The sequence below is a fragment of the Amblyomma americanum genome, chromosome 4 (genome assembly GCF_052857255.1).
Source record: "Amblyomma americanum isolate KBUSLIRL-KWMA chromosome 4, ASM5285725v1, whole genome shotgun sequence".
Classification (NCBI taxonomy): domain Eukaryota; kingdom Metazoa; phylum Arthropoda; class Arachnida; order Ixodida; family Ixodidae; genus Amblyomma; species Amblyomma americanum.
The window spans coordinates 17050810-17077387 of NC_135500.1; the positions used below are offsets into that span (position 1 = coordinate 17050810).

The following is a 26578-nucleotide window of genomic DNA, read 5'->3' on the forward strand; positions in this document are numbered from 1 at the left end:
GGTGTCCCGCAAGGATCAGTCCTTGGCCCGCTATTATTTTTAATATGCATTAATGACCAACCAACGCATGTCTCTTGTAACGTCCGTATTTTTGCCGATGACTGTGTCATCTATCGCATAATCAATAACCCCTCTGATCAGTTCGCCCTCCAGAAGGACTTAATCAGCATACAGGATGGTGTAACCAATGGCTCATGGAACTAAACCCCAATAAATGTAAACTCTTGTCATTTAACCGAAAACGTAATCCTCTCCTCTTCTCGTATAAAATCTCGCCCGTCACAGTAGAAATAACTCAGACTTACAAATACCTCGGCGTAACATTGTTCAATGATCTAACCTGGAACGCGCATGTGACAAAAGTCATATCATCCGCTAGCAGAAGCCTTGCATTCTTAAAACGACATCTACGCCATGCGCCACAAAACGTAAAATTACTTGCCAAGAAATCACTTGTCCGTCCTAAATTAGAATACGCCTCTGCTATTTGGAGCCCTAACCAAAATTATCGAACAAATTCCTTAAAATCAGTACAAAGTCGAGCCACAAGATTCATATATTCGTGCTATTCATATAATGTCAGTATATCGTCATTAAAAGCAGAGGCAGGCTTAACATCTCTAGCTTGTAGACGTCGTACCACTAGTATGTGCTTGTTTCATAAATTTTATTACAGCTCACTTCGTCATCCGCCCTACATCAATCCGCCGGCACGCATTTCTCCCCGCACTGGTCATCCCCTTCAAGTTTCCCGGCCTCGTACGCGCATTGCAACATTTGCATCGTCATTCTTTCCACGTTCAGCCACGGACTGGAACAGCCTTCCACACGACATCGCCGCAACCACCTGTCCAACAACATTTGTGAATTGTTTAGAGACTATATTTAACAGCGAATAATTTATGTACCTTACGTGTTTTCTTTGTTTATTAAATCTGTTTTATACATGTAACCCACCCCTTATGTAACACCACCAATCCCGGGGGCCTTTAAGGTAATAAAGTGAAGTGAAGTGTTAAGCGTTTCCCTTCTTGGGTAAGACAAGTTGTCGGGCTAGTCGGTGCTGATCCATTCTTGTTGACAGCGCTCAATAACACGGACAGAAGACAGAAAACATGGAAGACGACGTCACAGGCGCTGTGATTGCATTAGCAAAATATCTTTCGTCTTGTGGTGGCGTTGAAAGAAATCGTGGCCCGATTGCAGAACAAGTACTATTGAAATTGCTAGAAGGCCCGAGCAAGATTAATTCAACGACAAAGGCCCTGCAGGCGTCTAAAAACATAACTGAGAATAAACTTTCCGGTTTAACTGAGTCTACTGATGGTATTGAGAAACAGTTGAGAGACAGCCAAGATGTCTTAGCCACGAAGGTAAGAGACATGGAATCGGCAATGTCGGAACTTCAGGAGCAGCTTAGTACAGTTAGGAAGCAGATATACGATTTAGAAAACAGAGGCATGAGAAATAACCTCATCATTTATGTAATAAAAGAGCTTAGCGAGGAGACTATCTAGGAACTGGAAAAAGAAGTAATTGATGGTGTTTTTTCCTGGAACAACTAGGAACAACTAACAGTGAGCGGCGTCGAAAGATGCCACATGGCGGGTAAAAAGAAAATAAACATGGCGCGACCAGTCATTTTGAAACTTCTCGACTTCCGTGAAAAAATGTCAATATTACGATCATGCCATTAACTCAAAAACACCTAAATCAGCTCAAAATCCAAACATGAAAAAAGCTCAAAATCATTAGCTGACGACTTTTCTAAACGAGTTAGAGAAATGCGGAAACAAGTGCGGAAAAGCTCTGAAGAAAAGAGGAAAGAGGGTGCCAGGCTTTGAAGTTAATCTATGATAAGCTAAGCGTTGGTAACGTACTGTATGGTTGGGATGAAACAAAAGCTTCTCACTTCGGCCTTAGAAAGAAATGAGATTCTGAACTAAGAGATCTCGGGCCCTGAAAACACTAAATGTTAATTGCTGAAGTGTCTAAACAAGACAACTGCGTTGGAGGCTCTTCTGCTTTTGCATGACCCTGAAATAGCGGTTTTGACAGAAACTTGGCTTAACAATGCAGCGTTTGACAATGAGTTCGTTACCGCTGGCTACAGTTCGTACCGAAGGTGGAGCTGTCAGCATTGGATTTAAATCATACCTGCGAATTTTACCAAGGCCTGGTGTACCCATGGAAACGTTTGATATGTTATTAGATCAGTGTACAGGCCACCCCCCCCCCCTCCACACACACACACTCTCTACGGTTGCCGCGTCAAACGAACTGAAACGATATTTGTGCACCGATGTTAAACCACATAACCGCGTAATACTCTCAGGATATTTTAATTTGCCTGAGATGGACTGGTCAAATTTTTCAGTTAAAAAGCACGACACCCAAGGTGAAACTATGTTGGGCATTGCTTTTGGCCTCGACTTATTGCAGATTGTAGAAGAAAATATCATATTTCAGGGCAATTCTAAATCAATGCTCGACTACTTTTTTTTTGTAGAAGAACTGCAGATTGGGCTAGTTGGTGATGCATAGTGGTGGTTCAACAGCGCAACATTACTGTTAGCGGACAATTTGCTGCCAAAACAAATTTCCAGATGGTAGATGGAATATCGGACCACAAAGCTGTACTGCTCACTAGTGCAGACGCCACTTTAGATAAGGAACCTAAACATTCACCCTATCGAAACTTTTCTCGAGATACATTATAAGTATCTCGGACCCTTAATCACTAATGACCTAACTTGGACTAAGAACATTTACCACGTAATGGCTAAAGTTAATCGCAAGTTGCTCTTTCTGAGGAGAACTTCGAGAGTTTCTACTCCTTCTGTCCGACTACTCGCATACAAAACCGTAATTCTGCCCAAACTAGACTATGCATCATGCGTTATTTGGGACCCTTTCACTAAAAGTTGCACTAATAAGATAGAAGTAGCGCAAGAAAAGCAGCTCGCTTCATTTGTAATTGATTAGGACGTATGTCAATGACAGAACTGTTAACTAAAGCGGACTTGCCCCCATTAATGCAAAGAACCCGTGTGCCACCATCAGAGGTGGGCATTCGACCTCAAAAATCTGGACCTCACCTCAACCTCAAAAAGAATTTGCCGGCCTCACTCAACCCCAACCTCACCAGTTCAGGTTGAGGTCTCCTTAGACGCCCTCAATCAACCTCACCTCGACCACAAATTGGTCGGCTGCTCGACCTCAGAAAACAAACGAAAAACACAACAAAAAGCGATTAAGAAGTTTTTCACTTAAAAACAATTCTGAGAATCCTGCGAGACAGGAAAGCCAAAATGATTATGATATTATTTAATAACGTGTGTGCTTACACTACTGGTGTGCACGCAGTTGGAGAAGCTTATAATCTGGGATGAACCGCCGGAATGTATATGGCCTGCGGGCAGGGGTGTCCCATGCGCGGTTACCACCAGTGTTACTTTATATGTGCCAATATTTGGCAACCTGCTTCGTGTATCCTTGTTCGTATTGGAAGCCTCTCGCTCATTCACGCACGAACCGGCATTTGACAAATACAGCCCTTATACACCATCTAGCAGAGATAGGGAGGACGGGGGAGTTATTCACGATATCCATTTCTGGCTTTGAGAATAGTTACCGAATATAAAGAAACTGGCCGTCGATGTACTTTCCAATGCGACGGTTATGCAGACGCATATCAGTATATTTGGATTTTCTAGTTCCATCAGGCATAACGAGAATGCTCTTTTCAATCCTCTGTATTTTGCCTTCGAGAACACCTAACAAGTTGCGACTGTAGTACACCAAGAGAGGCATCGTTGTATTTATATCTCTGTAGAGGGGAGCGGCTTCTTTTAATTATGCGAAGGCATTAGATGGCTCACTTTCAAGGTCATATCCGCAAAAAGTGTCCGCAAGAAACAGCGCCATGCAACGTCGCGAGCCGACGAGTCACGCTACGAAGATGATGACGTCACACAAATAATTAATGCTAATTAATATAATTAGATATTTGTAAGCATAATTAGTATAATGAGTGATGACATCATGGGCGTGTGACGCCGTGCCAGGTCACGTGACAGCGATGTAATCTGCCATCAAACCTAGTCACGTGACGAAGCTGTAATATGACATCACACCTACTCACGTGACAACGATGTAATTTCTCGTCATGCCAGGCCCCCCTCCGCCCCCATTTACCTCCATTTCGAGATCCATATGGATCCCACATTACTACACATGCGCGCATGACGCATTACAATGAGTGCCCACAACCCGGTCCACATTAATGACATTCGGATTGTCCGGCAGGTAAACGCGCCAGTTCTCATGTATGACATACTGCAAAGATCATGCAACGACACATGCCTTTGGCTCTAGAGATGATGGCGATGATGATGATGCTAACAGTGCATCCTTATGAGCCCGGAGAAGTCTGGCATACCGGTACCAAATTAAAAGTTGCCAGAATATTGACTAAATATTGTACATTACCTAGCTACCGAAGACAATTATTGTGCGGGAAAATAGGAATACCTGCAGCTAATAATTAGGGATGATGATGTTGATGTTCCTGGGATGTCAAGACCCTCCCCCGTTTCCGCCACTTCCCTCCAGGTGGCGATGGTAATGGTTTCGAAATCCTGGGAATTCTCCAATGAATCTGTGAACCCGGGGCATTTTGAAAGGAACTGCTAGATTACGTCTTGGAACACTGTGCCAATAAAATCGGACGGGTAAAAACAACTGGCCTCGAGTGGGCAGCGTGAACACCGCTCCCTCTGCAAAGAGCACCATGGCTCTTCGCTCAAATTTCCCCGCAGCGAAATCTTTTTTCGAGCCACCACCCCGGGGGAAAAAAAAACCCGCCTAAGTACTCGTACGCCTCTAGAGAATTCTGGGCACCATTTCGTCAACCAGTCTGAGACAAGCTGCTTCAAGTCAATCACTTGTTTTCCTTCAAAACTGAACTAATCAATGGTACGCCAGCATCCTCGACGTTTTTTACCCGCGAGCACCGCGCGAGCATTCAACGAAGCCGTTTAAGGTGAACGATGCGTCTCTGCAAAATATTTAAAAGAAAGATAACGTGTAGTGCCTGGTCGTCTGCAAGGCAGGCCGCCAACCTAACTGAGCACATACGAGAAAAGAAAAAAAAAGAGAATGATTAGAAACATGCAAACAAAAATCGCACACTAAAAACAGTAGCGAACAACACTCTGCCCCATTATACGTCCTATCAGAAGGTTTGAAACATCGACTCAGCAGCACAGCGCCAGCACGTTATCTGTTCTAGTCACTCATCTTCACTAAAGAAAGAGGAAGAGGAATCAGCTATCACACCACCTTACAGTCATTACAGCTTTGCATTTTTTCGCCGCTCTAGCAGCGCTATGCTGGCACGTTCGCATCGTGTTGCGGTGTTTCGGCAGAATAAGTGAATTTCCGAGAAGGAACAAGGAACCGGAGACCAAAGAGAGGTCATTCGGAAAGATATAAAAGTGAAATTATGTTTGCATCTGCTTGCAATACGAAACGAGAATATACAGAAGTAGTGTGAGATTCGAAAGCGGAAGTCACCGATCAAAAGCTTCGACGGTGTTACAGGTTTTTCTGGCTTGGTGCTTTTTAAATAAAATCAGCAGGTGTCATTGTTAGGAACCACCTGAATCAAATTCTCTCGCCTCTGCCGATTACTCCAGTTTCTGTTATGTCAGCTTGTAGTGTACAGCAGGATCCCCTTTATTCGACTGCAAGGCAAGAGCCATGACGTCAGTGCCCCCAACGAGCATGAACACGAAGCAGTCTTGCTTGGGGCCATCCGTGCTGCGACGAATTTATTGCGTGCTTGTTGGACTGAACTTATTTGTTTGCGGCATCAAACAAAGGTACCGCGGGTCAAAGTGAGTTACGTGCTTTCCGCGCTCGCGGGAGATCGCGGTATAGAATAAAAAATGAATTGCTCAAATAACTGCCCCGAGCAACATTGTACTTCTTTATCTAAACTTTTTGTACTGCGATCGCTTTGAATGCGGTGCGCGCGGTGGAGGTGGTTTTTTCCCAACGCTCGCTCTTTGGCGCGCAGTGGACCGCGCGCCCAAGTCATTTGTGAGTTGCATTTTCTGCCTTCGAATCGGCCGCAGTTAGATCATTGTAAGGGCGGTTCAAAAATTACGGTTGCCCAAACAACTGCCCGACCCGTGCGTTCACTGCTTTATCGGAACTTTTTGTACTGCGATTGCTTTGATCGCGGTGCACACGGTGGAAGTGGCGTGCGTGAGCGAGCTCGCGGCACAGCAGTGAATATCCTCGGAGTGTTGTTTGTTTTCGAACGGCGCCTTTTGCGCACTCATACTCGAAACTTTACTCTGCCAAGAGGAAGTGACACGGGATACGACCAGAATTGCGGCTTATGTGCTTTATATGAACAGATGGCGGTGTAATGCTGCCATAATATATTCTTCTCTCAAAGGCGCGTTTGCTCGTGGAATCAGCTTCGCTATCCAGTGCGTAGGTCTTTTCTCACCTCCGATTTATTTACATTTAGTGCAGGAAACCTTAGCGATTGTTTCGGAGTTACTATACCTCGGACACCCGCAGGATAACGTTAAAATGATCCAACCGACGGTAGTCCCTTAATATTTGTAAATAGGTGAATACGATGCCGTTTTTGCGCACTGCAAAACAGTTGTCACCAGAAGAAGTTTGATGTAGGGTTAATTGTATGGGTGAGTACCAGCAAATAAAAGAAGGCTTTCAACCGCTGCTTCGCGCGCAGCTGCAGCGCTGCATGATTCACTAGAATGTGGTATTTTAGGTGATTGTCATCCTGGATCAGCAAATGCAACAATGGCTTATTTACCTTCGCTCGTGTAATTTCCAGACATAACTCGCAGAAGCCTGCACTGCCGCACTTAATTACCCGCTTTGAGTTGAAGCAGCGTGCAAAAAAAAAAATTAACCGCTGCAAAAATCTAAACAAATTTACTCAATCCTGGTTGAACCAAACACGTTGCTCGCTTATAGTAAGTTGCTTAAAGCGAAAATTGAAAGCGCGAAGAGGCAATGTCGGCAAATAAGTTAACGGAGTTCTGGCTTGCATTCTCAAGTTTTATCCATGCAGGTATGAAGTGTTCAAGCCATAGCTGCCGTTACTGCGGCTAGGCACTGTAGCGGCAGGGTATGAACCCTGAACCCTGAAAGAACAAACACGGTCAGCAGTGCGCGCAACATGAAAGCTATACATAGCTGCACCTAGAGCAGCGTAAACGGTGGGGCTCAAACTATGTGAAATAACCGTTTTTAAAGTGAATGTTTATAACACTGCTTCTGCAGAAAAAAAATATTGCGCTGCAAGAAATATGATTGTGTAGATGACGATGATTTTGTATTTTTGTATAATGAAAAGGAAACATGTTACTCCTCAAGTGTCACGCCCCACGACTGTTATGTGCCCACGCCAACAGTATTTGCAAATTAAAAAATAAAAAACATAAAGCGCAACTTTCGAGTCTAGCCCGCTAACGAGTCCTATTACAACCGAACCAGTACGACACGTGATGCGCGCGACATCAAAGCTACACCTGCAGAGCCCAGCACAGCGGCAGGGCTAAGACATCCAGAAGCATGACCTTCGTAGCCCGCGAGCGAATGGATCCATCTACAACCATTCCAGACAGCATTAACTGCGACGAAAGACTGCAGTCGCTCGCGCTTCACACCAAACCCTCCGAAAAAAACATGACTTACAAATGAAGAACGGCCACCTACAACGCAAAGACGCGGATCCAGCACATTATCAGTTTTCCCGGCCACTCATATGCGGCCAAACCGTTCGGTGAGCCGCTTTGCTTTTTCAGGACTTTCTCCCACTGCCTCCTCTTTTGTAAAACCCGTAAGCGCAACAGAAGTTTGGCATCGCCGCAGCGAGTAGACGCCGTCAAAGGTGGGGAAACGCTTCCCGGCAAACTGTCTCGCAAAATGAAATGTCTACCCCCGTCAATGGCGCCTTCTGCGGGGCCGAAAAGCGCGAGCTAACATGTGGCCGCAGTGCCTCGGTCAATAGAGAGTTATAGCATAGCGTGATGCGCTGTCCGCTACCGTGATCCGCTTCCGCGGGGCACTACTTGGTACAAGCAGATTAATCCCGACGCGGCAGGCGCGCACGCAGCTGACGGGAACGTGGCGCCATGCGGCGCCCTGAGGTAGTTTTGCGCATGCGCAGTGGCGCCTCGCGGAATCGGATCACGGTAGCGGATCGCGGATCGCGCTATGCTATAACTCTCTAATGAGAAGCTGTCTTATACGGAGGCGCGCTGGGAGAGGAAGGCAACCGAAAAGTTCAAAACTTTTCGTTGCTTTTGCTTAACTGAGGGCATTTACAAGCGGTGGGGTCGTCGCGCGTCTAGCGGCGGCGGACGGCGTAACTCCCGGAGAAAACTCCCATTGCTTGAGCGGCGAATGCGAAGGCCGTATACAGGCAGGGGAGCTCACGCATCGAGGCACCCTAGCAGTCCTATAGCCGTAGGAAAAAGCTCGCGCCCCCTCGAGACTGGCCGTGCTTCGGTGAAATCTTATTGCCAGAGTACGTGTCGGCCAAACTGAAAGGACAGTGTTAAGAGCTGTAAGTGCGGGCTGGTAGCTATAGTGCCCATGAATGGAGAATAAGGAAATTTTGTTAACACTCAGGGTCATGAGGCACTTTTGTAGCGCAAGTTATGTGTGCGCACTTGTGTATTTCGCTCTGGTGTATTTATACTTGGGATCTGTCCAGGGCAAGTGATGATAGCATAAATGGACCATGAGATCGGAACACCTATGGGAATTAGGGTGCATTTTGGCAAGTACTGTTTGGTCATGAATAGCAACTAAGGAATACGTTTCTAAAAAGAAAATACCTAGCTACAGAACACAAACTTGAAGCGCAAGGAAACGGCTTCAAAATGAAATCGCATGCAAACGAAAATGCTACTCTTAACGGTAAGATAGTGTGTTCCGGGAGAGACGCGGGTTTATGTTATGCTAGCTGAGTCAAGCAACGAAAATGAGCATGGGCAGGGTTTGTGATCCGGCAGACAGATTTTCTCTTAGGGCCGCCGAGCGGATTCCATGAGAAGGCAAGTGTAGCTTGCGGGAACGGAGTTAATATGGAGATGGGTCTTTGTCCTGCATTGGCGGACTTAAAAGGGTGGATAATCACCACTTCACGCTTTTTACTACACTCGGTGTGGTATATTAGGCCACCTCGAGCCAAAGACATAATGAGGTCGCAGCGCTTTGATGAGCATGCGTTATTCTTGATGATCGTAGATAATCTGTTGTGCAGAGTTCTTATGTTCTGTTCGGTAACTGCTCGCCCCCTCTAATGAGGAAACGTGAAATAAGCAGTCCAGTCTCTCTCGTTGAAGCTTCTGCCCATTTCTGTGATGACTTCGCTAGTCAGCTGCCCTTCTGCCCCAGAGGTATCCTGAAGCGAACACGTCGACACCAGTGTGACTGTTGCGTTGTGGGTGACTTTTGCGCACGTACCAACTGCGGCGATATGTGCCGGTGAACTTGCATGTCGCCGACACCGAAGAGGCAGTCGCCGCGGCGGTCGAGCAGCGTGCAATAGGAGGCTGTCCGGGCGCCCTCCACGCGCACCACGCCTCCGGTGTCCTGCGCAATCAATCAATCAATCAATCAATCAATCAATCAATCAATCAATCATTCAATCAATCAATCAATCAATCAATCAATTCTACGCAAGGGTCGGCTGCAGTGAACAGGCACCCCCTTTCCTGTTCTCTAGACGGTAGTTCTATTGGCGGCCGCGCCAGTGACGAGCGAGCAGCATCTCAAGCCACATTCTATTCCAATCTTTCCGATAGAGCGCTGACTGACCGGGCACCTGCACCCTCAAGAACAGCGCCGATAACCTTCAGAGCTGCCTTTCGCACGCCGACACTGAGCGCTGACGTCGACGGAGAGCTACAAATACAGCGGAACTGTAGCCGATGGTTTGACGGCACACCGTCTGGTCAGGAATCATGGCTGATGAAGTTCCCTGGTCACTGACCATAGTAAAAAAAAATCATGGTCACTTACCGTGGTTTTTGAAGCGAAAGCTTCACTAGGCTAGGTAAAAAGGATTTCGCCGTGCGTTGCCAGTTCACCTTCAAGTGATCCAGAGCTCAAGTGTGGCTATAGACCTTATCATATGTGGTCCACCATAATGTCCCACCACTTGACCTTTGACCTTAACTTTCAACCTTTCAATTCGCCTGTAGAGGGCGGTAGAATAGGCCGCAGCGTTCATTGGGGACCAAACTCTCGCGATGAATCATTAATTTAACTTCCACCTTCCAGCGTGGCAGGGTGGGCGAGCTCCCTATCCAGTGTGCGGAACGCACTCCACGTTACAGAGGCCAAGCCGCGTCTACTTGACCCCGATGCACCACAGCTTTCGCTCTCTAACCAGGGTAAGCAGTAGTTGAACCGCAGCTATTTTTTTTTACCATGGTCACTGACAAGTGACCTTCAACAACAGCGGAGCTGGACTGGGCGATAAAGTTGACGGCACCGGCGAGCGAGCAGCATCTCAAGCCATATTTAACTGCGATCTAGCAGGTTAGTGGAAGTCAGATCCACATATGGTTTTAGTGTAAATTTCTGCCGCGGCTGCTTCCGTCCAGGTGTGACAATTTGGGACAGTGCCCCCAAATTTGCACTGTCCTTTGTGTAGCAAAGAATGTAGTGTGTGAGATAGTACACCTGACTGCAGTGAGTGCGATTCCGTATACGATATTGGGAAATGCGCTGGAATTTCTGATGCAAAGAGACATGAATATGCAAAAGGGAGATGAATTGACTTGGCAGCCGGGGCAGCGAACGGGACAGCTGGAAGCTCATACGTCTGCATTCATTCACAGGTGCCTACATGGTTCATCGACAGGCTTCTGACGAAGCGTCGAGGGTGCGGCTGTACTGGCGACATCGCAGTCAACCATCCTGCATCGCTGCAACCACGTGACTGAGCGTCACCATCGGTTTTGCTCAAAAGGACGACGCCACCATTCTCGCGGTCACTTGGCAGCTGGGGCAGCGAACGGGACAGCTGGAAACTCATACGTCTGCATTCATTCACAGGTGCCTACACGGTTCATCGACAGGCTTCTGACGAAGCGTCGAGGGTGCGGCTGTACTGGCGACATCGCAGTCAACCATCCTGCATCGCTGTAACCACGTGACTGAGCGACACCATCGGTTTTGCTCAAAAGGACGACGCCACCATTCTCGCGGTCACTTGGCAGCCGGGGCAGCGAACGGGACAGCTGGAAACTCATACGTCTGCATTCATTCACAGGTGCCTACACGGTTCATCGACAGGCTTCTGACGAAGCGTCGAGGGTGCGGCTGTACTGGCGACATCGCAGTCAACCATCCTGCATCGCTGTAACCACGTGACTGAGCGACACCATCGGTTTTGCTCAAAAGGACGAAGCCACCATTCTCGCGGTCACTTGGCAGCCGGGGCAGCGAACGGGACAGCTGGAAACTCATACGTCTGCATTCATTCACAGGTGCCTACACGGTTCATCGACAGGCTTCTGACGAAGCGTCGAGGGTGCGGCTGTACTGGCGACATCGCAGTCAACCATCCTGCATCGCTGTAACCACGTGACTGAGCGACACCATCGGTTTTGCTCAAAAGGACGACGCCACCATTCTCGCGGTCGCTTGGCAGCCGGGGCAGCGAACGGGACAGCTGGAAGCTCATACGTCTGCATTCATTCACAGGTGCCTACACGGTTCATCGACAGGCTTCTGACGAAGCGTCGAGGGTGCGGCTGTACTGGCGACATCGCAGTCAACCATCCTGCATCGCTGTAACCACGTGACTGAGCGACACCATCGGTTTTGCTCAAAAGGACGACGCCACCATTCTCGCGGTCACTTGGCAGCTGGGGCAGCGAACGGGACAGCTGGAAATTCATACGTCTGCATTCATTCACAGGTGCCTACACGGTTCATCGACAGGCTTCTGACGAAGCGTCGAGGGTGCGGCTGTACTGGCGACATCGCAGTCAACCATCCTGCATCGCTGTAACCACGTGACTGAGCGACACCATCGGTTTTGCTCAAAAGGACGACGCCACCATTCTCGTGGTCACTTGGCAGCCGGGGCAGCGAACGGTACAGCTGGAGGCTCATACGTCTGCATTCATTCACAGGTGCCTACACGGTTCATCGAGAGGCTTCTGACGAAGCGTCGAGAGTGCGGCTGTACTGGCGACATCGCGGTCAACTATCCTGCATCGCTGTAACCACGTGACTGAGCGACACCATCGGTTTTGCTCAAAAGGACGACGCCACCATTCTCGCGGTCGCTTGGCAGCCGGGGCAGCGAACGGTACAGCTGGAGGCTCATACGTCTGCATTCATTCACAGGTGCCTACACGGTTCATCGAGAGGCTTCTGACGAAGCGTCGAGAGTGCGGCTGTACTGGCGACATCGCGGTCAACTATCCTGCATCGTTGTAACCACGTGACTGAGCGTCACCATCGGTTTTGCTCAAAAGGATGAAGCCACCATTCTCGTGGTCACTTGGCAGCCGGGGCAGCGAACGGTACAGCTGGAAGCTCATACGTCTGCATTCATTCACAGGTGCCTACACGGTTCATCGAGAGGCTTCTGACGAAGCGTCGAGAGTGCGGCTGTACTGGCGACATCGCGGTCAACTATCCTGCATCGCTGTAACCACGTGACTGAGCGTCACCATCGGTTTTGCTCAAAAGGACGAAGCCACCATTCTCGTGGTCACTTGGCAGCCGTGGCAGCGAACGGTACAGCTGGAAGATCATACGTCTGCATTCATTCACAGGTGCCTACACCGTTCATCGAGAGGCTTCTGACGAAGCGTCGAGAGTGCGGCTGTACTGGCGACATCGCGGTCAACTATCCTGCATCGCTGTAACCTCGTGACTGAGCGTCACCATCGGTTTTGCTCAAAAGGACGAAGCCACCATTCTCGTGGTCACTTGGCAGCCGGGGCAGCGAACGGTACAGCTGGAAGCTCATACCTCTGCATTCATTCACAGGTGCCTACACGGTTCATCGAGAGGCTTCTGACGAAGCGTCGAGAGTGCGGCTGTACTGGCGACATCGCGGTCAACTATCCTGCATCGCTGTAACCACGTGACTGAGCGTCACCATCGGTTTTTCTCAAAAGGACGAAGCCACCATTCTCGTGGTCACTTGGCAGCCGGGGCAGCGAACGGTACAGCTGGAAGCTCATACGTCTGCATTCATTCACAGGTGCCTACACGGTTCATCGAGAGGCTTCTGACGAAGCGTCGAGAGTGCGGCTGTACTGGCGACATCGCGGTCAACTATCCTGCATCGCTGTAACCACGTGACTGAGCGTCACCATCGGTTTTGCTCAAAAGGACGAAGCCACCATTCTCGTGGTCACTTGGCAGCCGTGGCAGCGAACGGTACAGCTGGAAGATCATACGTCTGCATTCATTCACAGGTGCCTACACCGTTCATCGAGAGGCTTCTGACGAAGCGTCGAGGGTGCGGCTGTACTGGCTACATCGCGGTCAACTATCCTGCATCGCTGTAACCACGTGACTGAGCGTCACCATCGGTTTTGCTCAAAAGGACGAAGCCACCATTCTATCGGTCAATTGGCAGCCGGGGCAGCGAACGGAACAGCTGGAAGCTCATACGTTTGCATTCATTAACAGGTTCGAATATTTTAGCTGTTCGTTTTTTTTGGTTTTGTTTCTACTGCCCCTGCTGCTACTTGTCGGTTGAAGTTTTGCGTGAGGTTTTGAAGTTTTGTGTGGGCCTGCGGTAAAACCTTTGCTATGGGAGGACCGGACATTGCTGACCTGAAGCGCCAATTTCGCAACGAATTTCGGGAGATGAAAAACTCATTGCAATTTGTTAGCAAACAATATGAAGACCTCAAAAATGAATACGCTGAGGTTAAGGAGGAAAATGCCGCACTAAAGGCAAACCAAGAAAAACTGGCCCAGGAACTTTGAAGAGTAAAGTAATCGGTGCATGAAAATTTCCAAAAGATCGTGGCTCAGGATCAGTATTCTCGGATTTTAGAACATTGAACTGAAAAGAATTCCACATGCAAAGGAAGAAAACCTTTCCAGTATTCTAGATAAGGTCGGCAACGTGATTGGAGAGCCGATTAGTGATGAGGATATCGACATATGCTACCGTGTTCCAACACGCAATGCTTCAGCCGAGCCGAACATTGTGGTGATGTTCAACAGTCGAACAAAGCGTGATGCAGTACTCGAAAAAGCACGCAAAAAACGTTTCACGGCGGATAAGCTAGGATTTAAAGATGAAGACCCAGTGTACGCGAATGAACACCTGTGCCTACAACTTAAGAAATTGCTCGGAATGACCATAAAAAGGAAAGACGAAAGACGCTGGTGGTTCGCATGGGCGCTTGGTGGAAAGGTGTTCGCACCGCAAACAGAAACGTCCAACGTATTGCATATCACTTGTGATGCAGATCTGGAAAAGATAGTATCATTGATATTTTAGCAGAAACATGAATTTTCACTGTTCCGTTGCAATGATTGCACCGAATTCTATTGAACAACCAAAAATGACTATCTTTCCTTTCTGCACTTCAATGCACAGTCCACCGGAACAAATACAACGAATTGACGGCATCCCTTTGTGAATTTCGTTTTCCATTTCATGTTAATATGATAACTGAAACTTGGTACACATCTGCTGATGTATTTTCCTTAGCTGGTTACCAAAAGTTTTTCTTAAATAGATCTTGTCGCCGTGGTAGTGGTGTGATGCAGCTTATATCACAACGCCTTTCATTCAGCATTGTGGAAGATTTTCCCCTAATCACAACAGATATGAAGTTTTGACTGTTCAGTGCCAGAAATCCATTTGTTGTTCTTTACCGTCCGCCTGATGGTGAAATCGATGCGCTTTTGGGATTTTTAGACAAACTGCTAAATTTCGCTTGCACTAATAAGTTGTGTGTCTCTCTAGGGGGTGACTTTAACATTAACCTATTGCACCATACATCCATCGGTCGTCAATTAGAACTTCTTGATTCATTTGGTTACAAAAATGTCATAACAGAACCAGCACGAATAAGTTCTATGACCGAAAGTTTGCATGACCTTTTCATAACAAGCAGTACGGATGACTGTGTGCAGTCGGGTGTTATTGAGACACATATCAGCGATCACTTACCAATTTATATGTTTAGCAAGCACACGGAAATATTGAAAACATCGAATCACTGTGAGTCATACGTTACACAAGAAATAAACCTTAAAATGCTAAATGCTTTTCGATCTCGAATTCAAAACGAAGACTGGAGCCGAATTTTTGAGAATAGCAATCCTGATAGCACTTATAACATGTTCATGGCAATGCTGATAAGTACATACAAGGACTGTTTTAAGTTCAAAAAGGTTACAAAGAATCGTAAGATACGTAAGCCATGGCTCACCAATGAGCGCCTGGGAATGATCGAGAAGAAAAATTTTGTTTTCAGAATTTTTACGAACGAGAAATTCAGCAGATTTCTCTACCTTCAAAAAATACCGCAATTTTGTAACAAAATTCTTACGTAATATTAAAAACAATTATTTTGAGAATATATTGTGTGCAAACAGATTTCGCAGCGATATATTATGGCGTAAACTTAACCAGCTTCTTAACCGTGCTAATCACCAAACGGAAAAGTTAAAAATAATAGCAAATAGCAAGCGAGTTAAAGGCAAGGAGTTGGCAGACGTATTCAATGACTACTTTGTACATCTAGCCAAGAGCGTTTGTTCTAATCCTTCAACACAACATTTGGGTGATCCGAGTGTGAATAGCGCTGTTTTTCTCCCAGCAACTCCAGAAGAGGTTCATTCGGTTTTCATGTCGCTTAGGAGTAGCAAGGCAAGTGATATAGATGGCCTCCAAATTAGGCCGATAAAATTTGTTCTAGATCTCTTGGTCCCAGCACTTACGCATATAATTAATGTTTGCCTCTCTACGGGAATCTTTCCCGCAACTATGCAGCGTGCCAAAGTAACAGTTCTTTTTAAATCAGGGAATAAAAATGAGCTCTCGAACTATCACCCGCTCTCGGTTCTGCCTATCATATCAAAAGGAGTAGAAAAAATTATTTGTCAACGTGTCACTGCGTTCTGCGAAAAATATTCCATTATATCACCACAGCAGTTCGGATTCCGTAAAGGAATGTCCACTTAGTTGGCTCTGCTCACTCAAAAGGAATTTATATTGAATCGTATCGAGCAGAAGAAATTAGGCTTATTTTTAGTAGGCCTAGGAAAATAGGCCTAGGCTTATTTGTAGACTTTTCGAAAGGTTTCGATAGTATTGAACACTCCATATTGTTCACTAAATTGCAGCCCTATGGATTTCGCGGCGTTCCTCTGACACTTTTAAAATCATTCTTACAGCATCGGAAACAGAGCGTTGCCATTGGTGAAGAGCTTTCATCTCTGCAAGGCTTAACAGTGGGGGTCTCGCAAGGTAGTATTTTAGGGCCTGTATTGTTTAAAGGGACACAGAGGAGAAATTGAAGTTGGCTTGTATCGATAGAATAGCAGCTCCTGATCACAAAAACGCCACTCTTACTGAAAACAAAGCTCTTGTAATGTAGAAAATAGCAAGAACCAAAATAAAGGTGTCGCCGCCACAGGCCAATCTCGCAAGTACAAGCGTGATGACTTCCTAGGACAAGAGGCGCCACCTTGGAGGAATTTTCCTTACTTCATGGAAGTCACGAATCTCTGAGGCTGGCAAAGGAAGGTTGCGCACCGCACCGCTAGCTGTCAGAAATCACGGAGTCTGCGTTTACGTCACGTATCATGTCACTCCGTTCTGAGACGTCATAAGAGTTGCCGTGGTGTCATAAGAGTTCCCTGAGTTTGAATCAGAGCGGCGGGAAAATCTTTTTTATCTTCGAATCCAAATTTCTTTGAAATAAATGCATCTTTCGCGCCCGGACAAGCGGAAACAAAGCCATGAAATGCCGAACTATCAGATTTTGCTAACAAAAAAAAATGATAGAGTTCTCAGTGTCCCTTTAACTTATATGTAAACGATATAATTAACATCAGTGACAGTGCACATTTCATAGTTTTTGCAGATGACACAAGTATATTTCTAGTCAGATAATGTCGTGCAACTTGGGCATTTAGCCAATAATACGCTCGCTTTGTTGTCTGATTGGAGTGCGACTAACTCGCTAAATATTAACACATCAAAAACAAAGGCCGTTTTATTTGCACCATCACAAAAGCCTGTAAACTTTGACATTAACTTAAACCTAGGAAATGATAGGCTAGACCTTGTCAAAGAGATAAAAACCTTTGGAGTAATCTTTATTGAACACCTAAACTGGGATGCTCATGTAGACCGGATAAGTACAAGCCTCGCGAAGACTTGCGGTATACTATCTCGACTTCGCTACATTATTCCTCCAAGGATTACGGTTTTATTGTATAACGCCCTATTCTCTCCTCATCTAAATTATTGCAGCCTTGTATGGGGCCCAACGTCCCAAAAGAACTTTCACAAACTATTTCTTATGCAAAAAAGAGCTATCCGTCACATCGCAAACGTTTCGTACGACGCCCACACAAGCGAATTATTTCCACTTCTTGATATTCTTCGTGTCAAGCATATAAACGAATGCAATCTTTTGCTAAAATACAAACACAGCTTGAAAAATTCTCTCAACTGCTTTCTCACACTGCGCGACCTGACAAAAACATTGCAATTTTCCTGCATCAGAAGCAGAAAGAGTTGGACGCTGCCATTTTCTAGAACTAACCAAGGGTACAAGAGGATAGCAAATCGTCTTCCAAAACTGTTAAATAATTTAAAGGATTTAAATCCAGACATAAAGAATATCTCAAGAAAAGACTGGAAAAAAAATCTCATTTCTAGAACAGATCCTGCAACTTAGCCTAGCAATGTAATTAACTTCCGGCCCTCAATGACAATTTGTTGCGATCGTATGGATAATTTCTTTGTCCTTCGTCTAGTGGTGGTTTTATTTGGTTTCACTTACATTTCGTTGTATCAAGTGTTATGTAATTTTGTTTATTTTTTTCTGCTGTGAGGTTACAGCGAAATAAACAAGATGCGTTTTTTACTATGTGTATTATTGTAACATGACATGCCAAGTGCTTGAGTAGCATTGCAGTGTGTAAAATATGCACCAATGTATGTCCAATAGTGTTATTTGTAGTCTTATTGCTTGTAATATGTGAGCTTGATTGTGTCCAATGAGAATGTCTGCAACATATGTATAAGTAGTCTCTGCTTTTAATCCAGGCACCTTTAATTATTTAATGAGAAGCTGTATGCTAGCCCCCTCCAACCTGTCAAATATAAGGGCAGCAACCTTCGTCAAGCTGCTAATCAGCAGCTTTTTGTTGCTTGCCCTCGCATTTTTGTACTCGTGTAAAAAATGCGAAATAAATTGAATTGAACTGAATTGAATATCTTAAAGGGACATTGAGGAGAAATTGAGGTTGGCTTGTATCGATAGAATACCAGCTACTGATCACAAAAACGCCGCTCTTACTGAAAACAAAGCTCTTGTAAGGTAGAAAATAGCAAGAACCAAAATACAGGTATCGCCACCACAGGCCAATCTCGCAAGTACAAGCGTGGTGACGCCATAGGACAAGAGACGCCACCTTGGACGAATTTTCCATCCTACTTGGTTTCGCGAATCTCTGAGGCTGACAAAGGTAGGTTGCGCAGATCAATATTGAAGTAAGTTTCGTTTTAAAACCAATAGTGCACTTTTATCACACAAGGAAGGCGGGCAAAAGACAACCTGAATGTTGGAAGCAAAGAAAACGGGTTCTTGGCGGCGCCACAGGCGGCCAGGAGAGTTTCGATTTGTTATGGCGCTTCGCGTCTATGAGCTTTGCGCGCCCCGTGGTTTTGTTTTTGACGCGCTTCGATTTACAAGCGCCGAACAGCAGAGGAACTCCATGTGCCGCTTCAAGTGCTAGTTAACCTTTGAAGGAGCCTGTTAAGGCTTGTCAGATGATCGCCACGGTCGATGAAAAGCTATGATGGCACGATGGTCAGTGATCGTACAAGGCAGCACTTGTGTATTCGCACGCTTGCCCGGCGAAACATTCCCGGCTGTGCCAGTCAACTTCAAACTACTTAACGGAAATCGTTTCTTGGGGACGGGAGTCAAGGTACAAGGCAGTTCAGAAAAATTGCCGATGGCCTAGCTCTGTTAGGCCAGGATATACCTAGCGAAAGCGCGGAGATTTCTGCATCAGAAGAGTGCATTCACTAGATGCGCCATTATTGACGGCTGTCGCGGCGGAGCGGAAGCGTTTCCGCCTCAAACGCCGAAGGCCCTGGTTCGATTCCGAACCTCGGCACCAGACTTCTTTTCTTTTATTTAGTTAGTGGGCGGGAGGTTTCAGTGGCTTCCATGGATGCCGCCGCTGAATACGTTGGTTAGCGGTTAAGCGCAGGCTCTGTTAAGGCGCGTTTATGCTGCGGTGAGGCGCGCGCCCTGCACGGCGAAATCACGTCGGTCAAAGCGAGACCCTCTATACTCCAACTGCGCTTGACCGTCGACGCGTTCGGCTGCTTCGGCGCACTCTGACCGCATTGGCAGGGAGATTGGAGCATGTATCTATTTCGCGCCGAGTGCGCCAGCCGCCGCCGGCCCGGCCAGACTGATTTGGCTCCGCGGCGAGGTGCGCGTTATATTCAATAGCTGCGGCAGTTCGGAGGAGCTGTTCTTTTCGAGCTCGGCTATTTTAATCCATTCACAGTACATATCTGAAGGTGCATGCAAGTTGGCGAGAGAGCCAGATCCAGTGGACCCTTTGGATCTAGCGGAAGCCATTGAAGCGTCGTGCGCCGGCTTTGGTTTCAAGCCGCCGACTTTAAACGCAACCGGCCTCGAGCACCCATTTGTTTTTAATGGCAAAAAAATAAATAACTTGGCCCTTGCAACCGTGGGAGACCTGGACGCTGCCTGCTGCGCCGTGCAACCGCTCCGTTCAAGGACTCACAATCCGTTGGCCCCAAAGCCCCGGCCAGCCTCCGATGGGCGCAACACACCCCTCGCGGCTCCCCGCACTGGGGTTATGATATTTAGTTTGCAACGGCTGCTCTCTGAGGAAGGGGGAAACCACCTGCCGGCGCCTAACCTAACCGTGCTCCCTAAAAAGCATCGCACGCTCTGTGGGGCTGAGGTCGCTGAAATGCAGGCCAGAGTTTTTGCGAGAACTACGTTGTCCGGTTCGGGAACGGGATCCATCGTAACGCTGGCAAGACGCCGGTGCAAACGTAAACGAAGCGACGGTGGCGACCCCCGATAGATGCCTTCAACGTGCGGCGGCGGTAGCTTTCATTTCGGCAGCTGCTAGACCGCACCGCTAGCGGCCAGAAATCACGGAGTCTCCGTTTACGTCACGTTTCACGTCACTCCGTTCTGTGTCGTCATAAGAGTTCTCCGTGTCGTCATAAGAGTTCTCGAGTTTGAATCGGAGCGGCGGGAAAAATGTTTTCAACGTCGAATCTAAATTTCTTTGAAATAAATGCATCTTTTGCTCCCGGACAAGCGTCAACAAAGCCATGAAATGCCGAACTATCAGATATTGCTAACAAAAAATTTTTTATAGGGTTCTCAGTGTCCCTTTAAGATAAAACAAATAATAAACTGAACAAAACGTTGCGGCGACAGCTTCACATGCTCGCTTACCCGCAAGAGCGCATAAATAATACGGCTAAATAATAATGCCGAACTATCAGATATTGCTAACAAAAAAAATTTTGATAGGGTTCTCCTCAGTGTCCCTTTAAGACCTGGCGCTGCACCGCTTGTGGGCGATCTATAACGCGCATGGCGGCGATGCAAGAAGTACAAGGTGAAAAGCTCGCCAGTTAAGCTAGCATAGATGCAAAGATATGGATGATGGGGGTCAGCGAGGAGCGTCCTGAAGAAATGGTCGATGGTACCGGAGACTCATTTGCAGCTTTTAATCGACCAATACGACTGTTTGCTTTCACGCGCAGAGCGGAATGAGCGCGAGGTAAAGGAGCCAGAAAAGAGCGTGGAAAAGGTCGATCATGGCACAAGAGGGTGAAGTCGCTGAGCTAAAGGATGAAATTGGAAACCTTGAATGGAGGAGCCGCCGCCTCAGCCTTCAATTCCATAGAATCCAAGGGACTCGAGATGAGAACCTACTGAATAAGATAAATGCGCTGACTGCTCAGAACAAATTTTCAGCGCTCACGCGCAGTGACGTAGCTGCGGTTTTCCGCCTGTCAGGAAAAAAAAGATAAAACAACAGGCATCATTTGTCGGTTTGCAAGGCAGGCTGATAGGGAGGCGTGGCGGCACAACAGAAAGAAACTGCTGAAGCCGAAAATGATATCTTCTTGCTGGAAAACGCATCAAAAAGACGCTTGCACGGCTGTTAGAAGCTAAGAAAGGTTAAGAATACAAATACGTGTGGCATTGCCCTAGTTCTGATGCGAAAGGCTAGCGCTAGTGACTTAGATGAGCTTGCCTAAAAGCTGGAAACTAAGGAAATGGTGTGCAACCTTTTGTCACAGGACTTTCGGAAGAATATAAAAATATATGCAAATCCTTTACGAAGTCATTCAGATGTTTTCGCCTGAATGTGAGATCAATTAAGAACAAGAAGCTAGGTCTTGACCTACTTCTCGAGGCGATGGGTGAGTTCTGTACTGCCAGTTGAGGCATGGTCAAGCGATAGCACCGACTGCCGCGTATGAAACTACTGAAATCGATCCGCTGGTCGGGGTGCTGGAATGTGTTTTAGTGAAGCAAACATGCGATTCTCCACTGCTTGAAGATATTTTTATTGGTTATGAAGTTGTATCTGTTCTCATGCAAAATAATTTGTTGGTAGTCTGTTATCGTCCTCCAAGTCTAAACGTACCATTTTTCTTTGATTATTTAGAAACACTCTCCTGGTTCCTTAATATGAATCGTAATAACGTTACTTTGGTGGTGAAAATAACATTTAAATGATGAACACTTCTTTGCAAACTAACCTTATTTATTTGTCGGACACTTGGCATTTGTAACGCAATTGATATTCTTACGGGAACGACACAAAGTTCATGCTCCTTAATTGATGTACGTGTTCTTTTCCAATATCGATGCATGCACAATTAAAGAGTTTTACTAACCTTAAATCACAGCATCCATTGCCGAAATTCTTTTCGCAAAACATCAGGTAATCATTCAATTAATCAATCATTCTTTATTTTTCCCAGAAAGAACTGGAATGGTCTCCTGGGCTAAAAGCTGGGTGAGCAGCTTGACGAGGCCCAGGAGACCGTTACATGGCAGAAACAGTGAAGTTGAGAAAAAAAATAATGTGAATATAAAGCAATGTACACCATACGCAAAACTTGTTGCGGCAACATTATACAGTATGTAATGCATCATATTCGCAAAATGAGCTAAAAATAGTTAAAAATAGTACAAGTTGACGTAAATAACAGTACGAAATTGTAAACAAAGGAAGCACAGTAGAAAAAACTAAGTATAACATCAAAATGTGGTTCACAATGTTATGAAGTACGTGCGCAATTTCTTGGGATTCAGACGAGTTGTGTTTTGGTACATATTAAGCATTGATGGCAGGTTATGTGCTAATGATTGATGTTTATAATAAGTGCGGAAGTGGGGGATTTCCCAGACATCTTTACTTCTTGTGTGTATATCTGTGCTACGCAGTGTTAAAAATGCCAGAGATGAGAGTAAGTTCTTGACTTCAGTAGAGGAAAAAAAGAATGTTTGGAGTAATCGATATTTGTATAAGTTATCAACCCTTATGATGTTAAAGGAAACAAACGCATCTTTAGTACTGGCTGTTGGATCGATATTTCCAACGTAGCGGATAACCTTCTTTTGTAACAAATGGAGTTTGTCTAAGTTTGTCTGTTGTTGTGGCCCATACCAACGAACAGTAATTTAAATAGGAATTGAATAAAGCATTATAGACTTGAAGTTTAGCTTTTACTGGAAGCAGTCTCCGACAACGCGATATCATGCCTGCAACTGAGGATAGTTTTTTCCTAAGATAGTGAGTGTGTGCATCCCAGCTTAAGTTCTGAGAAAAATGTACACCGAGGATTTTATGAACGTCCACAATTTCGATGTTATGGCACTGAAAATTAATAGACTGATGTATTTCAACAGGTTTATTTCCGGCACGGAATATCATTGCTTTTGTTTTCATTGTATTTATTTTAATTACGTTGAGCTGAGACCATATGGATAACTTCTGGAGGACTTCATTGCATTTTATTATTAGTCGGTCCACATTGTACTCGGGAATAAGTATGGTACTGTCGTCAGCATATATTATAAATTGAACTGTGGTATCTATGTTTACAAGATCATTTATATAAGTATTGAATAATAACGGTCCTAATATGCTACCTTGTGGAACGCCGTGAGTAATTGGTAGGAGGGAGGACATATAACCGTTTACATATACACACTGAGTCCTGTGGCTGAGGTAGGACTCCAGCAGGGCCAAACAATTACCGCGAATGCCATATGACTGCAGCTCACTAAGGAGTACTTTATGATGTAAGCAATCAAATGCCTTGCTGAAATCTATAAAAAGGGCAGCAGTTAACAAATTATTTTCAATATTCCGCAAGATATTTTCTTTAAGTGCTAACAAAGCTGATTCCGTTGATCTGCCTTTCCTAAATCCGTATTGTGCAGCTGTGATAACGTTTTCTTTATCGAAAAATTGTGTTATCCGAGTGAAAATGATTTTTTCAATTCCCTTGGAGAAGATAGGCAGCACAGATATCGGGCGGTAGTTAGTGGACAAGTTACGTTCGCCACCTTTAAAAATAACAGATACTCTGGCTGTTTTCATTTGCTCAGGAATGGTTCCAGACTCTAGAATTAAATTAAAGATATGTGCAAGTGCAGGCCTAATTATCGGTAAAACGTACTTAACCGGTCTTATCTGCAGGTCGTGAATGTCTAATGCTTTACTGTTCCGCAGGCACATAAAAGTACTGTATATCTCAGATTCATCAGTTGGCTGGAGGAATATTGTTTCAGTGACAACACTATGGTGCGAATTTGTGGAGGGGGTGCCATTACATGCGGCAGCAGCGTTTACAAACTGATGATTGAAGTGTTCTACTAGAGCTTCGTCCCGTAATTCATTACCATCTACCATTACAGTATCTGGCATATAATTTTTGCTCTCACGACCGAGGACGTCGTTCATAGCCTTCCAAGCAATGTCTGGGCTCTGCCGGGCAACATGTGCAAACAGATGCTCGTAATATGCACACTTTGCCCGTCTAAGTTCACTGTTCACTTCGTTTCTGACTTTCTTAAATTCTTTTAAGGTTGTTTCTAAGCGTGTCTTCAAGAAAGAATGGTAGAGGCGGTTTTTGTTTGTAATTTTCTTTAAATGGTCACGAGTTACCCATGGTTTCCTGGCTTTTTTTGAAGGTTTGTGCATCTTCAATGGAAAATGCCTAGCGTACACACACACAAAACGTGTAATGAATTCATTATAGGCATCGTTAACATCCATTTTATTGGTCACAGGTGACCAGTCTTGTGAAAGAATGTCCTGCTGAAATGCCTGTAAACCATTCTGGGTGATGTGCTGAGCAATAAAGGACTGTTTTTGTTTGATAGATTTGGGTGAGTGGGTAGAATATGCCATGAAAACTGGACAATGATCACTTATGTCGGACGCAATAGTGCCAGAATTGTAAACAGTGGTATCGATATTAGTTACAAGGAGGTCAAGTACTGATGATGTAGTTCTTGTAATACGAGTTGGCGTGATTATTAAATTTTTGAAACCAGATGAAACCAAAATGTCATTAAACTCGAAAACAGAATTGCATTCTTCAAGCATGTTAATATTAAAATCTCCAGCGCAGATCAGGCGAAGGTTATTATCACAAACATAGTCCAAAAAAGATTCATAAAATTCCATAAAGCGTGCAATATTACCACTCGGAGGGCGATATAGCACAGAGATGACATCGCTCCTATTTTTGACGGTCACGATTTCATAGTCATCCGTTACAGTGCTGAAATCCGACACCAGGCAACAATTCTTTGTTTTCTTGACAAGAACTGCCACGCCACCACCTCGTCTTTCTGGACGATTAAGAAAAAAATTATCGTAGCCATATATATTTACCATTTTACAATCAGTTGAATACCATGTCTCAGAAATCATAAGAATGTCAACTTTGAAGCGAAACTGATCCAAAAGCAGAGCAATATCATCCTCCTTGTTACCAACTGAGCGGGCGTTTATATGAATAACAGATTCGCACAAGGGGAAATCACATTTGACTTCGGTAGGTAAAGCGAGCTCTTGATAATTCATTGTGCAACTTATGTTCTGGCTTTGTGGAGTCATCATTCCTGCCCACTCTCGTTACGAGCCGATGTGTCGCCTAGCTGCCTGCAATAGGTAAACGCGGCACGCTTTTTTTATTGCGACAGCGTGCCTGCTGGCATAAATATTTAAAAATATAGGTACAAACTGGACTCTCGAAGAAACTCCAGAGACGCTTGGTTAGTGTCAGCACCGGAGAAAGTGTTTCTGCCGGATAGCACGCAAAGAGGGGCAGGTCAAAAGCAAGTGTTTAGTGTCCGCCTCGCAGACGGGAGGGGCACAGAAGGGGCAGGAGTCACCGAAAGGGGCAGAGTAGTGTGCCTACAACGACCAGGTTACCACTGGGGTGAGCGCGACATGGAGGCGTAACCTTCAAAGCAAGACCTCTTCCCAGCGTGCAAGGGTGCTAGGGAAGTCGGTGCCACACGGTGGGAGAAGTGCTCGCGTAGCGCACCGAAAGTTTTCTTTTTATTGAAGGAGTATTGTTACCGAAAAGGTTGGGGACGATTGATGGGGTCGTGGAGGTGCTAATTCGTGACTTGCTCCATCCTCCAAATATTGTGAGGGGTGGGCATCTCGACGAATCCATCGTACATTTACCATGAAGGAGAATTTTTTTTCAAATATGTCCTGAACTAGCTGTGCCAAAAAGTCGGTGTTCAGAACACGCCGCAGACTACGGACGGCGCCTGAGGAGCCTGCGACGATGTCAAGGATGGCTTCTAGATGGCAAGAGTGGACAGAGGATGCTTAATACGTCCGGAATGGCCAACAGCTCCGCCTGTGTCGACGGCCAGGCAGGGGAGCAAGCGTATGAGCATGTTGCAATTTGTGGTAATAATGCAGGGGAAGCGATAGCCACGGTCAGTCACGTGATCTTCACTCACACTAACGTCGACTTACGCCACGCGTCGGAGTAGTGAAGTTTCAATCGTAAACGAGAAGCCATCCGTCCCCACGCTAGACTCACTCAGGTAGCCAACGGATCGTGAGTGCATGCGAGTCATGGACCGATTGTCTGTAACTTGCAGGTAAAGCCACTGTAAAGCCACTGTGGTCGTTACGGGCAGGAAACGTTAGGCAACACAGAGCCTTCTTCCATATGCTTATTGAGAGCTGCGGTTTCAGGGATACA

At 45.9% G+C, this 26578-nt stretch overlaps 1 protein-coding gene across 2 annotated transcripts in view; it reads right to left on the bottom strand.

Annotated features, from left to right (window-relative positions):
• LOC144127807 (uncharacterized) overlaps window positions 1-26578 on the bottom strand; it is a 1292097-nt gene that overhangs the window by 586349 nt on the left and 679170 nt on the right. For both annotated transcript variants that reach the window (XM_077660737.1, XM_077660738.1), the window contains exon 14: window positions 9526-9654. In XM_077660737.1, coding sequence (XP_077516863.1) covers window positions 9526-9654 — 129 coding nt within the window. The remainder of the gene's footprint in view (window positions 1-9525; window positions 9655-26578) is intronic.